Source organism: Myotis daubentonii, chromosome 12, assembly GCF_963259705.1.
Source record: "Myotis daubentonii chromosome 12, mMyoDau2.1, whole genome shotgun sequence".
In the NCBI taxonomy this organism is placed as follows: domain Eukaryota; kingdom Metazoa; phylum Chordata; class Mammalia; order Chiroptera; family Vespertilionidae; genus Myotis; species Myotis daubentonii.
In genome coordinates, this window is record NC_081851.1 from 11,107,595 (window position 1) to 11,126,979 (window position 19,385).

A 19,385-nucleotide genomic window follows, 5' to 3' on the forward strand; every position below is an offset into this window, starting at 1 on the left:
GTGACATGGGAAGCCCCTCCGCGGAGAAAGGGGACCATCCGATGCGCATGGGGAACTTGCTGATCTCTGCAGTCTTGAGATGGACAGAACAGGGAGGGAGAATTCCAGGGCCACTCACCTACCCATTGCTAAGCAACAGGGCGAACAGGGGACTGTGGGCAGTCCCGCCCTTTAACCCGGAGGACTTCAGAGAAGTGGACGGAGCTCTCCTTTTCCACAAGGATTACAATGAACATGACTACATGTAGTGGAATTTCCGTTTCTCAGACTTTTCCATTGGTTCTTGTTAATACAACTCGCCTCTTCCATGCTGCCCTTCCACTCCGCATTTCTCTGTCCAAAACGGTACATGAGGTGAGTCAGTTCCACCACAGCCAAGTCTGGCTTCTGCTGCCACGTGAACTGAAAGTGTTCATCCACGTAAACAACCTGTCATGTCAGCCCTCACCCCACTCCCCACGGAGGGCGGTGAAGTGCTGCAGACTGGCAGGAAAGACCCTTGAGTTTTCTGGTAGATTCTTCCAGAAACGGCTATGCAACAGGGAGGCACCAGCACAATTCCCTTCATGAAGCACTCTTCAAGGCCAACCCCCAGTTCTCGGGGTCGCTCACAATGCCACTGTTTACACTGAAGAATAACGTGCACCAGCTAGACGGGCAAAGAATCCCCAATGAATCGATTTCTGGGTGCTCTCAGAACAGAATGCAAAACGACTTCTGCGGAACCCTGACTGGCAGTCCTCCTCGCCAGGGAGCCGTGATCCAGGCCGGGAGGGCGTGCTTCAGCGGGAGGGAGGCAGAGCCTGAGACCGCGATGCGGAGACAACGGCAGACGCAGGAGCCTCTTGGCTGCTGTGCACTGGAGTCAAAAAGCACTGCCTCCTTAGAAATGGAATTCTGGACCCACCCTTGATTCCTTCCTCCCCTAAGACAGGATGCAAACCGCCCCAGAGAAGCCCCACCCACTTACCTCCGTACACCTCTGAGGTGGAAGCCAGGAGCAGGCGAGCACCGACTCGCTTCGCCAACCCTACAGAGAGCAGGGACACAAGAGCAACCGTCACTTCAGGGAGACAAGGAAAAAACACACATGCCCACTTTCGTTGCCAGTTTCAGCAATCTTTTAGTACTAATGGCATCTGACACCCATGCATCCTCAGTTATCCACTCTTATTGCATCTACTTTGGAAAAGAAGGGGTTAAAAACCCCACCACCAACAACAAACCAATAAAAACAGTAAGAAAAGCACAAGTGAACCCTGAGGAGCCCAGCACTTAGTGAGATACTAATAAACTAAGCAGGGCCAAATGCAGGATCTGTGGGTTTGATAACGTGTGATTTGAGGAGTTTCACAAAGATTCCTTTGCCCCGACACTATGTTATGAGGTAGCTTCCCCCTGTTTGGCATAAGATAATGCCCTTTGCACTTTAACTTCCTTCCACTACTGCCCCCAAATGGTCTGCCTGACACTTTCTCCACATGCTCCTGGCACCTTCTACTGCGCTTGAACCAGCCTCCATCTGGACAACCCCACCTCGTCCTCCCACCTCCTTCCAGGTTTGGCTTAAACAGCACCATCTTCCCCAAAGGAACTCCCCACATTCCGCCCCCTGCTCTGAACTTTTCCTGCATTCGCCCTGACATGCAGAATGGACGAGAACAGCTTTATCTATGGTGGTCACGCAAGGTGCAGAGTCAGAGTTCCGATGTGCAGGAGGTACAGAGGACACCACGCCCTTCACTTAACCCAGCGCTTCCCAAATGTCCTCCACCACAGAGCCCTGTGCAGACGGGCTCGGCACTAGCACCAGCACCCAGCACACAGGCACAGGAAGGGCTGCGAGGAAGAGCGGGAGGGGGAGCACAGAGCCTGCAGCCACTTCTGGAGAAGCCGGGCAGACAGAAGGAAGGGAAGGGCCTAGGATGAGGAGGCCAGGGGTGGTAGTGCACAGCATCTGGGGGCTATGAGGACGTGCATGGAGAACAAGAGAACAGAGCTGCTGGAAAACAAGATTTGGAGCTAGCCTGTGCATACGCCCCCTGTGGTTGAGGAAGGAAATGGGCAGGATGTAATGTGACATGGAATTCGTAGGCTCCCAACACCGGCCCCATCTCCTTCACTCCAGTTCACCCCACAGAGCCCGAGAGGCGGGCCACACATCACGACACAGAGGCAACGGTAGTTGCTGCACAGTGAAGGATCCGAGGTCTTTTCTTTAAACTTCTAAGTTGAAAGAATACCGAGATCCCAGGTTCCTCTTCCTTATCTAGTTTCCCCCAATGGTAAAAACTTGCAAAACTACAGTTCAGTATCATCACCAGGGCACTGACAGGTGCACTCGAGACGGCTGCCTCCTCCATGCTGGCCTCCTCCGCACAGGGCCTCCGGGCCTCCGGCCGCAGCCAGGGGAACAGGGCGGCGCTGCGGCCAGGCCCGGTGCCCATGCGGAGGCTGGACAGAGGCTGCATCAGGAAGACGCCAGGCACAGGAGCAGGGAGGCGGTGAAGCACAGAGCAGGTCCCCACCCGGAAAAGGCCGGGCGACGCTCGGGGCATCCTGTCTCAAGTGCAGAACAGCTAGCAACAGCTCCTCTCAGTTCGGAACACAAAGTCCCATTTGGGTCTCTTTCTGGCCTAGCGATTGTCCCTCTCCAGCTTCTGTCCACGTCATTCCTGAAAACGCTCTGCCATTCCTTCAAGACCTCCAGGTCCAACCTCACGCAGGATTCGGGCCCCAGCCCAAGAGTCACCTGCACGGGTGCCTCTTTTTTGAGACCTTTCCCTTCCTCCTGGGAATCACTACTGCCTGTGCCCGTACATTCTTGCCTGAGAGGCCAAGTTCCCTGGCAAAGAGCCAGAGCACAGTCCTTATCTGAATGCCCTCCACAATTGCCAGGACCGTGCCCTGGGCACCCTGACTGCACTGCCTACATGAGATCTTTTAAGCATCCTGTGCTCAGTGGCTTTTCCTCTGTGGTGTCTAGCTCTGGGACAAAGGAGGGGCAGCCTGTCACACACTGTATCTCTAAGCAGAAGCCGGGGCACAACACAGAGGAAGACAAACACCCTTTCACTTCCCACAGAGCTCGACTCCCGTGTCGTCTACGAGCCTTGAAACCAACCTCCAGCTGCCTCTTTAGACCCTTGTCTGAGGCTTCAGTCAAATTCGAATTGAGTGCTAGCTTCCCAAACCCATTTATAGAACTTGCTTCAGATGTCCTATAACTAAACCTGTTTTTACTTGACATTTCAAAAAGTGGTTCCTTTTTTCCAGTTTGTAACTAACCAAAACCCCTAGTGTATCGGGCATCTGTGCCCAGCTTACCCCTGCCTCCCATCCCAAGCATGGACAGGTGCACATCACTCATGTCGTGTGGAAATGCACTCATGCAGCCCTTTACGGGCTTCCTCTCATCTCACTCTCCTAAGTGAGCCCTGCAGTTCTGCCTGGAGCCAGGACTAGGTTTCTACAGCCCCGTAAGGACAGTTGTCCTCCCACGCCCTCCAGGAGCGCTCCTGAAATGTGTGTGTGTGTGTGTTTCCCTGTCTGTGTGGTGTGCATCCAGTGTATGTGTATCTGTGGGGTGTGTCTGTGGGGGTGTATCTATGTGTGTGGTGTGTGTGTCTGTGGTGTGTGTGTGCTGTATGTGTCTGTGTGTGTCTATGGGGTGTGTGCTGTGTGTGTGTGTCTGTGTCATCCTCTCCAACCCAATCTTGGAGCAGAGCCACCAGTGCCCTTTCCAGCAGGGAGGCACCACACTGTGAGTCAGAGGGGACAGTGGAGGGAGGCTGGGTCCTCACCAGAAGCACAGGTGGTATTCCCAGGGGACTGAACTGGGACAACACAGACTGGTTAGTTACTACAATGACCATCTCCCCACGACCAATTCTGATGCCAAATAAAGTCTCAGTGAAATAGCCCAGGCGGCGGGTAAGAGAGGATGTCAAGAGCAGGATCACGCTCCACAGCACAAAGGCCTACACGTGGGCTGTCTACAGTATTCCCAACAACAGCTGCAAAACAAGGAAGGGCAACTCACCCAGCATGTTTAACGTCCCGATCGTGTTGGTCTTCAGCGTCTTGATGGGGTTGTACATGTAGTTTGGAGGAGAGGCTGGAGAGGCCAGATGGTATATCTGGTCAACTGCAGGAGACAAAACGGAAGTATGTCATTTCCAAGGAGAACACTAAAAAATTGTGAATGCCTGAGTAGACACTGATTAATAAAGGTGTTTGTGTAACTTTACCAAAATGTTACTTATTTTATTATTCTCCATAGAAACTAATTTGCCATTAGGAGAACTTTAAACAAAAACTGAAAGTCTAATTATCTGGAACGAAAACATGGCTGGGCCAATTATGTGGACGTTTCTCCTCTAAGCAGGGTCAATCTGAGTGCCGAGCTGGCTGTTTTCTGAGAAGACCTCTCCAGTAAAGCAGTCCAATGAAAAGACGGAGTTTTCAGACCCAGACTTAAGCACAAATATCTAAAGCAGCGATACTCAACCTTTTTCATCCCATGGGTACACAAAAATCACTAAAAGTCTGCAGCACACCAAAAAGTGTATTTTTTTCTGCCAATCTGACAAAAGGAATAGGTACAATTTAGACTCATTCACATGTATTGCCTATCATTGGCTGGTTGTGTCATTTATGCGACAATCTCAGGGAAAAGAGGTCAGTGCCCCAGACTAAAAATTGTTGTGGCACACGGTTGAAAATTGCTGACTTAAAGTAAACATTTTTAATCGGTAAAGCAAACCTGGCATAAAAGCAAAGGCTCAAACGTTTGAAGAAAACAACCTTTCATTTTGCTCCTACGCATCCAGTACACAGGAGGAGGTTATAAAGCCACAAATGGCACAACAATTCGGACTCCACCCCACCTCCTCTCACGCACAGGCATCACTTCAACATCACCCCAAACCCTCGCTCTCCAGGGTCAGTATCTCCTGCCACACAACAGAGAGGCCCCTGGGCACAAGGTCTCCTGTGAAAGGAGAGTGAGGAACAAGCCCGTGGGAGGAAAACCATCCCTCCAGGCAGACGGTCGGGGCCACTGTAGCTCGAGGTCGAACAAAACAAGCACCATCATAGGAGAGCCAAGGAATGGGGGACCCGAAACCCCGCTGCACAGGAGGCATCCCTTGCTCACAGCCTGAGCCCCAGGCAAGGGCACCGGCAGCGATTCCTCCATGACTGCCCCTCGGGGCTCCCCCGGCCCCTGGCCTCCCACCCTCTTCCCAAGCAGGGACCAGGGCCCTCCTTGCAGGGAACAGCACACAGGGGCTAGGTGTCAGAGATGACGGGCAAACTCGAAAAACAGTCCCCATGATGAATACTGCTTTAACTTTCTCAAAAAATCCCTGCCACCCAAGAGTACCCAAGCTCCCACCCACACCCACACACCAACCGTCCCCTGAAAATCTCTCGTCAGCTCCAGGAAGGCGTGGGAATCACTGCAGCACCTGGAAGGATCTGGGGCTGTTTCCTGACACGCTCCCCAAGCTCGGAGGGAGAGTCGGATGAGAATTCCTCATCCTCAGACAGGAGCAGAAGTGGCGGCTCCAGGCTGTGGGCTTGGTCCCCACTTAATTCACTCCAATTATCAGTCTTTCAAGCCTGAGAGAGAAGGTTTCTGAGACTGCGTACACAAGAGCCAACAAGGCCAGGGGAAGGGGGTGCTGGATGGTTCCAGGGACAGTATCTGTGGGAGGAAATTCCAGGCACTGCACAGGTTCCCGGAATAGCCAGTAACTTTTTTCCTCTACCAGAACTGTGTGTGGAGGGAGGCAAGAACAGCATGCGAAAGACTGTGGACCCCATCTCCTGGATACTTGTGAGGCTTCTTTGTTTGCCAAGATTATTCGGATTCACACTTCCAGATTTCAAAACATATTACAAAGCAACAGTAATCAAAATGGTGTGGCACTCGCAAACAGACAGACATATACACCAATGGAATAAAGAGCCCCAAACAAATCTTTTTTTGTATATGGTCAAATGATCCTCAACAAGGGTGCCAAGTCACTCAATGGAGAAAGGAGAAAGGGCCCTAGCGGGTTTGGCTCAGTGGATAGAGGACATGACTCGTAATAAAATAAGCCAGTCACAAGAAGACAAACACCATAGGAATCCACCTATATGATGAGGTTCCTAGAGTGGACAATTTCATAGAGTCAGAGAGCAGAATGGCGATTACCAGGGGCTAGTTTGGGGGGTGGGAGAGAGAGGTGTTATTGTTCAATGGGGATAGTTTCAGTTTAACAAGGTGAGAAAGTTCTGGAGATCTGTTTTACAACAATGTGAATACACTTAACACTACTGAACTGTACACTTAAAAAATGGTTAACATGGGACCCTGGCCAGGTTCCTGAGTTGGTTAGAGCATTGTTCCCATACACCAGGGCTGGGGAACCTTTTTCCTGCCAAGGGCTGTTATCGACTTAAAAATTAGCCTGCAAAAATTAAGTTTAATTAACTCACCCCTAATGCCTTAGCAGAGCCAGACCAAATAATTTCACAGATCATATAGAGATCAGACGTTCCCCACCCCTGCCATACACCAAGGGTGCAGTTTGATCTCCGCCAGGGCACATACAAGACTCAACCAATGAATGTATAAATAAGTGGAACAACAAATCAATGTTTCTCTCTCTCCCTCCCCTCTCTCAAATCAATAAAAAAAAAAGGTTAAGATGGTAAAAAACAAAGATACTTATGAATGACGAATGCAGATGAAAACAAGTGTTAGTGAAAATGGGTAAAACACTTATTAGCAAAGCTGAAGTAAAAAATGAATGGTTTTAGTTTATGTATTTATTCTCCTCCCTTTCTCAACCCTGAGAATATAAGGGGTCAAAATCAGGCTCCTGCGCCACTGCAGAGTGTTCGAGATCCCCCATCAACCCCTGCTCTGTCATGGGCTCCTGGCACCCTGACCTGGACGCTCCAGGCAAGAAGACTCTGGGCATTTATAATATGGATGATTAAAAACCACTGGGTTAACTTAAAAATAGAACCCCTGGTGTTGAAAGGATACTTTTTCTTCAAAAAAAACCTAAAAACACATAAACCTTTTAAAATTGTTTTCAGTCTGTCAATATATAAATGCACTGAAGGGATCTAATTCAGTATGAGGAAACTCCTATGACTGCTGTCCAACTCCCATCAGTTTTTCTGAGTTGATAAGTAGCTAAGAACAAAAAGTAAATAAGAAACCTAATTCTTTAATTTAGTTCAAAATACTTTTAAAGTTCTCTTGAGATTTCTTCTTTGACACATATGTTATGTTGTTTAATCTCCAAATATGTTTTGGTTTTCCAACTATCTTTATTATTAATTTCTAGTTTAATTTCAGGTGAAGAATTGGCAGTTATAAAATAGTCACAGAGACATATAGTACAGCAGAGGAAATATAGTTAATAATTATGTATGGTTTCAGATGGATGTGAGATTTAGTACGATGATCACTTAGTTATGAAATGTCTAATCTCTGGGGTATACACCTGTAACTAATATGATATTGTATGTCAACTATGACTGGAAAATTAAAAATTATTAAAAAAAAACCCAGTATAGACAAAACAAGAATTCTGGTGTGCAAAATGCAACCAAATAGAGTGCTATTGGCAGTGGACTTGGAATCCGGAGATCTAAGTTCTAATGCCAATTCTGTACTACCTACACCTGGATATAAAACGAGAAAGCACTGTCTGGCGTGGCTCAGTGGTTGGAACATTGGCCTGGGCACTAAAGAGTCTCGGGTTCTATGCCGGTCAAGGGTATGTACCTGGGTTGCAGGTTCGACCCTCGATCTGGTGGGGGCCCGTGCTAGTGGCAACTGATCAATGTGTCTCTCTCTCATCTCTCTCTCTCCCCCCTCTGTCTCTTTCCCCCTCTCCCCTTCTTTCCACTCTCTCTGAAAATCAATGGAAAACATATCCTCAGGTGAAGATGAAATAAAATGTGAAAGATGCAAGTTAGGAATGGAAATCAAATGGTTTTTAAACAAGAAGAAATTAGGATGTTTGCCAGATGTAAAACAGCATGTCTCGGGCTTTTTTCATGCATAGAATGAGATCTAACTACATTTAGGATTTTCCTTTCCCAACTTTGAATTCTGTATTCTACTTTAAGAAATTACATTAACTGTTATTTCTAAAATGAATTTTCTAACATAACTAACATGTTAGTGTATTAAATCATATTAGGAGGCAAGAAGATTTTCTGACTACTTATTGTTCCCTCCTTGAACAAACTGCACTCATTCTGGCACGTACTCATACACTCTTTCACTGACTTATAAGAGCCTTATTACTGATCTCTCCTTTGGTTATCAAACTCTCTTCTTTTATTTCACTTTCCAAGCATGTCAGCCTCCATATTAGGCTAATATTAAAAATGAAGATAGTTCTTCCATATCTATTGAATAAAAGAATGAATAACTGAAAAGAACATAGGGACATTCAGCAATTATTCAATAAATACAGTGACCATGCAGAAAATATTTTTCCTCTCATTTTAAAACCACATTTTAACAACTCAAGATTGGATTATTAAAAAGCGACCATATAATAAAAAATAGAATGAAAAAAACACAGTATATACTATGTTCTTTGTTTTTAAAAAAACACCTGACAATATGTTTTTATTGATTTTCTGAGACATAGGAAGGGAAAGAGAGAAACATCAGTGTTAAAGGGAGACATTAATTAGTTGCCTCCTATACACTACCTGACTGGGGATCGAACCCACAACCTAGATATGTGCTCTGACTGGGAATCAAACCTACAATCTTTTGTGTACAGGATGACACTCCAACAAACTGAGCCATCTAGTCAGGGCATATACTCTATTCCTATAATATAGTAAGCTTGAAAAAAGAAAATGCTATTAAGAAAATCATAAGAAAAATACACTTGCACTAATTATCAGAAATGGAAAAATATCCCGTGTTCATGGCTTGAAAGAATCAACATAGTTAAAATGGCCATATTACCCAAAGCAATGGGTAATCCCCATCAAAATGCAATCCCCATCAAAATCCCAATGTCATTTTTTAAAGAAATAGAACAAAAAAATCATCAGATTTGTACCACAAAAGACCCCGAATGGCCAAAGCAATACTGAGAAGAAAGAAGCTGGAGATATCACACTACCTGACTTCAAATTATTCTACAGAGCTGCAATCATCAAAACAGCATGGTATTGATAGAGAAACAGACACACAGATCAATGAGACAGAATAGAGAGCCCAGCTACAAAACCACATGTATATGGACAGATAATTTTCTACATAGGAGCCAGAAACACAGCACATTGGAGTAAAGATAATCTCTTCAATAAATGGTGCTGGGATAACTGGAAAGCCACATGCAAATGAATGAAACTGGATTACAGTTTGTCTCCAGTTATAAAAATTAACTCAAAATGGATCAAAGACCTAAACATAAGACCCGAAAAATAGTTGCATAGAAAAAGAAAAACAAGTACCAAACTTATGGCCATGGGTCATAGAGAACATTTTATAAACCTGACCCCAAAAGCAAGTGAAGTAAAGGCAAAAAACAAACGAATGGGACTATATCAAACTAAAAAGCTTTTGCAAAGCACAATAAATGAACAACAAAACGAACAGGCAGTCAACCAATTGGGGGATGATATTTGCAAACAGTAGTTCCAACAAAGGCTTAATTTCCAAAATATACAAAGAACTCATAAAACTCAACATCAAACAAACAATCCAATCAAAAGGTGGGCAGAGGACCTGAAACCACACCTCTCCCAAGAAGACATACAAACAGCCAATAGATACATGATAAGATGTTCAACCTTATGGACAATCAGGGAAATGCAAATCAAAACTACAATGAGATACCACCTCACACCTGTTAGAGTGGCCATTATCAACAAGACAAGCAATAACAAGTGCTGGAGAGGCTGTGGGAAAAGGGAACCCTCGTTCACTGCTGGTGGGAATGTAGATGGTACAACCACTATGGAAAGCAGTCTGGTGATTCCTCAAACAATTAAGAACAGAGCTACCATATAACCCAGCAATCCCACTCCTGGGTACATACCCGAAAACTGCGAAATCATGCACTTGCAAAGATATATATACCTATGTTTATTGCAACATTATTCACCGTGCCAAGACATGGGAACAAACAATATGTCCCACAATAGAGGACTGGATAAAAAAGATGTGGTGCCTACACACAATGGAATACTCTTCAGCCATAAGAAAGGACAAAATAGTGCCATTTGCAACGTGAATGGACCTGGAGATCACTATGCTTAGTCAGAAAAACCTAAGAAGTCTATGATTTCACTCACATGCGGAATATAAAACTGAAATTTATGAGCACAAACAGCATTGTGGTGGTTGCCAGAGGGAAGTGGGAGAGGGAAGATGGAGGTTCTAATATATGGTGACAGAGTTTTGACTTGGGGTCGTGGGCATATGGTGAAATATACAGATCTTGTAACATATATTGTATTTTTCTAGGAATTTTTCCGTTTCATCCATACTGTCCAGCTTGTTGTATTTTCTTACAATCCTTTGTATTTCTGTGGTGTCAGTGGGTACTTTTCCACTTTCATTTCTGATTTTATTTATTTGGGCCCTCTCTTTTTGTTTCTTGATGAGTTTGGCTAATGCCTTATCAATTTTGTTTATCCTTTCAAAGAACCAGCTCTTGGTTTCATTGATTTTTTGAATTGTTTTTTTTTAGTCTCTATGTCATTAACTTCTGTTCTAATCTTTATTATTTCCTTCCTTCTACTTACTCAGGGCTTTTCTTGTTGTTCTCTTTCTTTAAGTTGTAGGGTTAAATAATTTATTATTAATTTTTCTTGTTTTTTGAGGTAGGTCTATAGTGCTATGAACTTCCCTCTCAGGACTGCTTTTGCTGTGTCCCAGAGATTTGGGTTGTTGTGTGTTCATTTGCATTTGCTTCCAGAAACTTTTTTCTTTCTTTCTTGATCTCATTGGTGACCCATTCATTGTTTAATAACATGCTATTTAGCCTCCATGTATTTGAATGTTTTGGGGTGTTTTTACTATAGTTGATTTCTAATTTCATTCCACTGTGATCTAAGAAGATGCTTGACATGATTTCAATCTTCTTGAACTTGTAGAGACTTGTTTTGTATCCTAACATGAGGTCTATTTTTGCGAATGACCCATGTGCACTTAAGAGTGTATATTCTGCAGCTTTGGAGTGAAGTGTTCTATGAATGTCAATTAAATCCATCTGGTCCAGTACGTCCTTTAGAGTCACTGTTTCCTTGTTAATATTTTGTTTGGAAGATCCAGTGAAGTCAGCAGGGTGTTAAAGTCTGCCGGGGTTCTTGTTCCAGCATCTAGAAGGGTTCAGCAATCTGGAGAAGGGGCTGTGCGTAACTTAATAAAGAGTCCAGAGACGAAGCATAATTTTGAAAGGCATTTGGGGGTCAGAGGAGCCTAGCTAAAGAAACTAAGATCTCCTCGTCTCAAGACCCCATTCTTTTTATTAACACATATTGTCCTGAGGCAAGGCAGAGATAGACACTTCCAAGGGGTAGGGTTTTGTATACACAGTCCATTGTCAGATTTGAGGAAATGCCTCCAGCTGTTCGGGTATTTGGCCAGTAGGAGGCAATAACATGTAGATTAAGATGCCCTGAGCTGTCTGGAAGCAAGCAATCATTTTAATGCATCCGATTCAGGTTTGGGGAAATGCCCTTGCTACTCCAGATGATTCAGCCCTTGCTGTCATGCTGGAATTGGCTCCCGGCAAAAGTCCCCTACTATGATTGTATTGTTGTCAATCTCTCCCTTAAAGTTCTCTAGAAGTTTTAAAATATTTTTAGGGGCTCCTATATTGGGTGCATATATGTTTACCAGAGTTATATCCTCTTGTTGGATGATCCCTTTAGTATTATGTAGTGACCTATGCTGTCTCTTGTGATGGCCTTCATTTTGAAGTCTATTTTGTTGAATATGAGTATTGCTACTCCAGCTTTTTCCTTTTCCATTTGCATGGAAAATTTGTTTTCATTACCCTTCACTCTCATCCTGTGTGTGTCTTTTGTTCTGAGGTGGGTCTCTTGTAGACAGCATATAGTTGGGTCATGTTTTCATAAACATTCAGCTACCCTATGCCTTTTTATTGGAGCATTCAATCCATATACATTTAAGGTTATTATTAATAGGTACTTATTTATTGCCATTTTAATTTTGTATGGCTAGGTTTCTCTCTCTCCTTCTTATTACAGCAGTCTCTTCAGCATTTCTTGTAATGCTTGCTTGGTGGTGATGAACTCCTTTAGCCATTTTCTTTTTGTATGGGAAGCTCTTTATATCAACGTCTACTTTGATTGATAACTTTGCTGGATTAGTACTTCATGCCATTCCCTTCTGGCCTATAGAATTTCTGATGACAAATCAGATGACGGATTTATGAGAGCTCCTTTGCAGGGAACAGTTTGTTTTTCTCTTGTTGCCTTTAAGATTCTCCCTTTGTCTTTAATGCTTGGCATTTTAATTGTGATGTGTCTGGGTGTGGGCCTGTTTGGGTTCTTCTTGCTTGGGACTCTCTCCACCTCCTGAACTTGTGTGACTCTTTCCTTCACCAGGTTAGGGAAGTTTTCTGCCATTATGTCTTCAAACACATTCTCTATCCCTTCCTCCCTTTCTGCCTCTCCCGGAACACCTGCTATTCGTCTATTGTTACGTTCCATGGTGTCCCGCGGCTCCCTTAAGTGGTCCTCCTGTGTTTTTTGATGTTTTTTTTTTGTTTTTTGTTCTCTGATTTGAGTGATTTTTTTTCTACCCTGTCTTCCAATTCACTGATCCGATCCTCATCTTCTCCTAATCTGCTGTGTATTCCTTCCAATATGTTCTTTATTTGTGCTATGTCATTCTGTATTTCTGTTTTCATAGTTACTATATATTCTCTCATGCTGTTAAGCGTCTTTACCATTATTATTCTGACTCTATATAATATAAATTTCTCATCTCCATCTTATTTATCCCTTCTTCAGGAGAATTCTTTTGTTCTTTCATTTTGGGTGCCTGTTTGGGTTTGTAACTATGTGTTAGGTAGATCTGCTATGCCTCTCAATCTCTAGTGCAAAACAGTGTCAAACTAAAAGCAAAATTTTTAAAAAAGGCAAAAGAGATTTAGATTTCTTGTATGAATTAACATGTAAGAAAGTCTAATCTTTTTAGTAACCAAAAAAAATGTACATCAAGGCATGGATTTTTCTATCAAATTATTTTTGTTAATATTTTTTTAAGATAATGCTATTACTAATGTATTAGTGAAATGGATACTACCAAATGACAAAGAAGACATTAGTATTCAGCACAGTTCATATATAGATTCTTTATTGAGGAAATAAAATTCAGACACATATTTATAAAACCCTGGAGAAATTAAAATAAGGATACAATTACAAATAAACTATGGTATAGCCATATAATAACACTGTTGAGCAATTAAAATGGCTCAAGATACTTTCTACCAACATGGGAAAATGCTTGGGATTTGATATGGGAAAAGCAGAAGGCTACACTATACATGCAGGAGAAGGAGCATATCTTTACAAGCTTTGGAGTCAACCCAAGACTGGATTCTGGCTCAGTTGCTTAACAGCCCTGGAACTTCGGGCAGGCCATAGCACAATTCTTTTTCCACATTCAGGGGTGAGTAAGTATGAAAAAAAATATTATTCTTGTATTATTATTTTTTATTGTCTTATTTATTTACTATTATTATTATTAACCTACTTTCACCAAAAAGGTATGCAGATTTGACTCCTGGTCAGGGGGAGTGCTGGAAGCAACCAATCGATGTTTCTTCTCATATCTATGCTTTTCTCTCTTTCACCTACCGTCCCTCCCTCCCTTCCTCTGTCTCTAAAAATCAATAAGAACATATCCTTGGGTGAGGATAAAAAAAATAAGAAATGTGAATATATCTTTTGGGGAGGTCACCATCCAACCCATTGTAGCTCCCACACCATAATTCCTAGAAGTGTCCAAATTATCAGTCAGCTTTAGACTTTTATATGTGAAATTTCATTATGAATTCAGCATTCTAGGTCATCTACCTTCCCATAGAAAGCTAGAAGTAAGTTCTCATGGGTGGGTAGGCATCAGACCTGTTAGACAATAGGGACAGATGTGTATGACACAAGCCCCACTTCTATAGGCCGTGAAGTTCAAAACCAGGGGACTATGTAAAAGTGAAGTCAGACCTGACAGACTTGCTCTGTCATAACCATTCTTTATCACAGGAACTAGACTGGTGTCTTGTGCATGGGACGACCAATCAAGCACAAAATGCAACACAAACCGGACGGGGCGGAGTCGGACATCGCACCTGTCAGGCTCTGATGACAACAGGGCACGGTGGCACTCACCTTCAATGTAGAGGGGCTCCACCACATCGTGGTTGATCAGCTCGAAGTTCTCGTGGCCGATCCAGTGCTCCACGTTTCTCTTCCTGCCAGTGAAGAAGTTGTCCACCACAGTCACTTCATGGCCGTCCATCATGAGCTTATCGGTGAGATGGGAGCCCACGAAGCCCGCTCCTCCAGTTATCTGCAGCGTGTGGGACATCCCAGAGAAAGCACAAGAGAACGGGGACAATTAATGTCAAGAAGACGTATTTCTGGGGCAGCCACAACTGAGACGTCCTCAGGACCAGGGGAGAAAGGAGGGTGGCAAAGGCTTTACAGCAGTATCCTTACTGCTCACTCCAGGGCAAGAGGTCACACCATCGGTCAGCTCCCAAACAGTGAAAACTGCAACTACCACCCAGCAAATAAGTCAGAAAAGCAGTAATTTCAAGCTTTAAAATGTCATCTTTGACAGAAAATTTTACATTCTTAAAAGGGAAGCATTATTCCAGACAGCCTAGACATAGACCTAAGTTTCAGTGCGTGGAGGAACACACAAAGATGCCCGTGGTGTGATGTACGTGCAGTAGAATATCCAGCCCAAGGGAAGGGAAGTCCTGGCCTCGTGGAGCCATGGGCGCACCTGGAGGGCGTCCTGCTGAGTGAGCCAGGCAGAGAAAGACCAACACTGCTTTCACTCTGCTTAGAACGTAAAGGTCAAAGCACAGTGGTGGCTACCAGGGAGGGGAGGACAGGAGATGTGGTTCAGTGGTTTAGGATGTAAGTTTGGACAATTACAAATTGAGGTTTTGGAACTGAGGTTTTGACCAAGATCCACGATCACGAATAATCTATAATAATAAAATTGTAATATGCTAATTAGACCAGACAGCTAAACGACCTTCCGGACAAAGCTGCTGCAGCGGGGGCCAAGGCAGAGGTGGTTAGGGAAGATCAGGCAGGGAGGCAATTAATTAGGGGCTATCAGGCAGGCAGGCAAAGTGGTTAGAGGTTATCAGGCAGGCAGGCGAGTTTAGGGTACAAACTTGCAACTATTAGGTAAGTAAGTCCTGGGATTATAAACAACAGAACTGTCATATAAACACTAAGCTAGCAAGAGACCATATCTTAATTTGTTCCCAACACTAGAAGAAATGACAACTGTGTGACAAGATAGAGGTCTAAGTTAATGCTACAATGGCAGCCATAACGCAATATAAATGTGTGAAGTCAATATATTGTACACCTTAAATTTACACAATGTTGTATGTCAAATATATCTTGATTTAAAAAACACAAAAAAAGGTTCTTGTTTTATAATGAATGGGATGCTGACCATCACTTATATAGTTCTAATACGACTCCTGCCAAGTTTTAGAATTACTTCTTTTTTTAAGTGATTAGCAAAATGCAGAGATCTGGGAACAAGCAAAAAAAAAAAAAAAAAGTGATATTTAAAATGGACTCAAGAACCCCATGAAAAATTAGTATCTTTCAAATGGTTCATAAGAACAAATTAATGAACAATAGATGCTGTTTGCAGACCAAAGCTCTAAACGCACAAGTTCCACTGGCCGGTACTGTCTGAGCAGGAAGGCAAACAGAGAGATGGTGTGCCTGTGAGGGCCTGTAGGGGACGGGAGAGCAGCAACAACTGTTCTAAAACTTACACCATAACAATGGAAAAGTTACATTTAAAATTTTTTTAACTAATAAAAAGACTTTATTCAAATGAAGTGGTATAAGTGAAGGGCTAGACACAGCATATTGCATTCCTGGGAGGTGGCAGTGAAAAAAATAAACTTGAAAACAGACGTATGATGGGACTGTTCCCTGTCCTACTTTCCCATTCCTCCTTCTCTCCATCAAAACTTGCATCCATCTCATGCCCTCCTTCCAAAGTGAAAAAATTTACAGTAAGGGAAAAAAAATTATTTTTACCTAAAATAAAAAGTACAAAAAGACCTAGGTCTATAGTTTTAGACAGTTAGTTTGCCATGAAGTCCTGTTCAAATAAAATATGACACATGTCCAGGTTTATCACAGATAAGAATTGGCTGTTCTGGGTGGAAAAGGTAGAGCAGGAGAGGTACTGCCTGCCTTAAGAAGAACCGTGTGTCAACCACTGATTAGGTACTGACATGTGCTCTGATGGAAACACAAATATGGGTTAGAGTATGAAGGGTTGGAAAATCCTGGTACTCCAACAGCTTTCCATCAGCTATACTCATTTTTTACTGAGAGCACCATTTTCTGTCTCTCTGTTTAGAGGTGGATCCAGAGGAACTGAGGTTTTGACCAAGATCCACGATCACTAATAATCTATAGTAATAAAAGTGTAATATGCTAATTAGACCAGACAGCTAAACGACCTTCCGGACAAAGCTGCTGCAGCGGGGGCCAAGGCAGAGGTGGTTAGGGAAGATCAGGCAGGGAGGCAATTAGTTAGGGGCTATCAGGCAGGCAGGCAGAGTGGTTAGAGGTTATCAGGCAGGCAGGCGAGTGGTTAGGGGTGATGAGGCAGGCAGGCAGAGTGGTTAGAGATGATCAGGCAGGCAAGCAGTTAGGAGCCAGTGGTCCCAGATTGCGAGAAGGTGCAGGCCAGGCCGAGGGACTCCCCCCCCCCCCGCCCCCCGCCTCCCACCCCATGCACAAATTTTGTGCACTGAGCCTCCAGTGATATATAAGCCCACAGTCTTAATTCCATGTTCTCCCCACTACCTGTTCATCTGTCCAGTTTGTGTTTTAGCTTTAGCACTCCTATAGTGTGCTGTATAGATTTTTACAGAGAATTTTCTGAAAAAATAACTAAACTTCAAATTGATTCACCACTAGGTGAGAATTCATTTTACTTTACCTTTATTTGGTTGTATTTCTCATGTTTTCCACAGTTCTTAAATGAGAAAAATTACACCTTTTTAAAGGAAATGTAACAACTTCTACTGTAACTATATCTATGTGCAACTGTTTGTTAAATAAGATGTTCTGTGCCATGCTAACTCTACCTCAGAAATGCAGATTGTGTATTAAATTATACACGATCACCTCCAACTCTTCCCTAGTTTTAGGAAGAACATAAAACTGCTGGAAGCACCTTAGTGTTGTTTAAAAAGGACTTCAACTGTTTTTCTTGAACAATGCCTTTCTATCTAAAATACCAAAAGATTTATGTGACATAGCTGGATGGTTATAATGGCTTCCTAATGAAGTTCAGCCCATTAAGCAAGCATTTAAAATAGAAACAAAGCTGGCGGAAGCATACCTCTGAGGAAGCTCGCTCAGGAAGACTGATCACCAAGCCCAGGCGTACCCCTGAATAACAAGGAGCTAATCTAATAGCCAGGAGACAGTGGGAAGAAGAGAAACAGACCTCTTACACAGCTTGGCATGGCTCTGCAGTTTATGAGCTCATCTATATGTGCTTGTAGTTCTTGCTCTTTCAGGAATTAACTGGCAACTAAAGTGATCTAGTTCAAGGTCAGCATTCAAAGTCATGCTGCTTGGTAAACCAGCAAAAACTTCTCCAACAAAACCCTGTCTTTGTTCTGTGGCTTCAACAATTACTGACAAGGCTTTTAAATTTCACAACAGTATGCCAGACTCAGGCACCAAAGTGACTTAACCTATGAGGTGGCAGATGAATGAAAACACTGAGTCCACTTATTGTGGTTATGCGCAGAGTGAAATAAATCCAGTAATACTCAGCACTGCCAGGCAGAGCATCCCACATGGAAACAGTAATAATAACCTTTGAAGACTGTGCAGGATCATAAATTAGTGCAGAGCACCATACTTTCTGACCACAGTGACACAAAAAGAGTAGAATTATCTTTCCTCTGCAGCTGAAGACGCTGATATAGTCCTCAATTCGCACTTAAATGCATAAACATTTTTGATGTGATGATGGGTGTATAAGTAAATAGACTTTAGATCTGCTCAGGGTGAGATTTATGTAAGCCATCTAAAGGCAAAAGACCTTCTGTAACTATTTATGTGGGGGAAACAGAATTAATATTGATTCAGGAGTGTGACTTTGGTGTTTGGGGTACATACTCCTACAACCTAGATCAGTGATGGCGAACCTATGACACACGTGTCAGAGGTGACATGCGAACTCATTTTTCTGGTTGATTTTTCTTTGTTAAATGGCATTTAAATATATAAAATAAATATCAAAAATATAAATATTTGTTTTACTATGGTTGCAAATATCAAAAAATTTCTATATGTGACACGGCACCAGAGTTAAGTTAGGGTTTTTCAAAATGCTGACACGCCGAGCTCAAAAGGTTCGCCATCACTGACCTAGATGATGGGTGGAAAAATAAGAAACAACCTTGTGTACTAACCCTTTATATTAAGGTCACAGATAAGACATTTTTCCATAATGGTAGTGTGAGGTGCTCTGTAGACCTGTTCCCCCACAAAACAACCATAACTGGTGAAAATTAATTGAAAAACGAACAACCATTAGCCCTGGTCAGGTGGCTCATTTGGTTGGAGCACTGTCCCATGCACTAAAAGGCCGTGCGTGGGTTTGAGTCCCAGTCAAGGCACTTACCTAGTTTTGGGTTTATTCTCTGGTTGGGGCACATAAGAGAGGCGACCAACCAATCAATGTTTCTCTCTCACATTGATTTTTCTCTCTCTCCCCCTTCCTTTCTCTAAAAAAGTCAATAAACATATCCTCAGATAAGGATTTGAAAAAAACAACAACCATTTAAAGTCTCTAGAAATTATCACAAGAGTATACAACCAATGAAGAAACATTTATGCAAGAAAATGTATTAAAATTCAGTAAGAGTCTGTGACACTTATGCCATGGCTCGCTCCCCCTTCAACCTTCCACACACAGTTCACAGTGGGAGAGTGGTGGGCGTGGCCAAAAAAAATGGAGCTCCCAGTCAAAAGATGGAATCTCACCAGGAAGGCAGCCATCAGCACCTCTCATCTCCTCCAGCTGTGAGCAACAGAGGCTAAATTCCTGGCAA

General features: G+C 43.3%; 1 protein-coding gene across 4 annotated transcripts in view; it reads right to left on the minus strand.

Moving 5' to 3' along the window:
• UXS1 (UDP-glucuronate decarboxylase 1) overlaps positions 1-19,385 on the minus strand; it is a 115,522-nt gene that overhangs the window by 21,786 nt on the left and 74,351 nt on the right. For all 4 annotated transcript variants that reach the window (XM_059658952.1, XM_059658951.1, XM_059658954.1 and 1 more), the window contains 3 exons: positions 14,416-14,596; positions 4,043-4,147; positions 971-1,030 (listed from right to left, as the gene is read on the minus strand). In XM_059658952.1, coding sequence (XP_059514935.1) covers positions 971-1,030; positions 4,043-4,147; positions 14,416-14,596 — 346 coding nt within the window. The remainder of the gene's footprint in view (positions 1-970; positions 1,031-4,042; positions 4,148-14,415; positions 14,597-19,385) is intronic.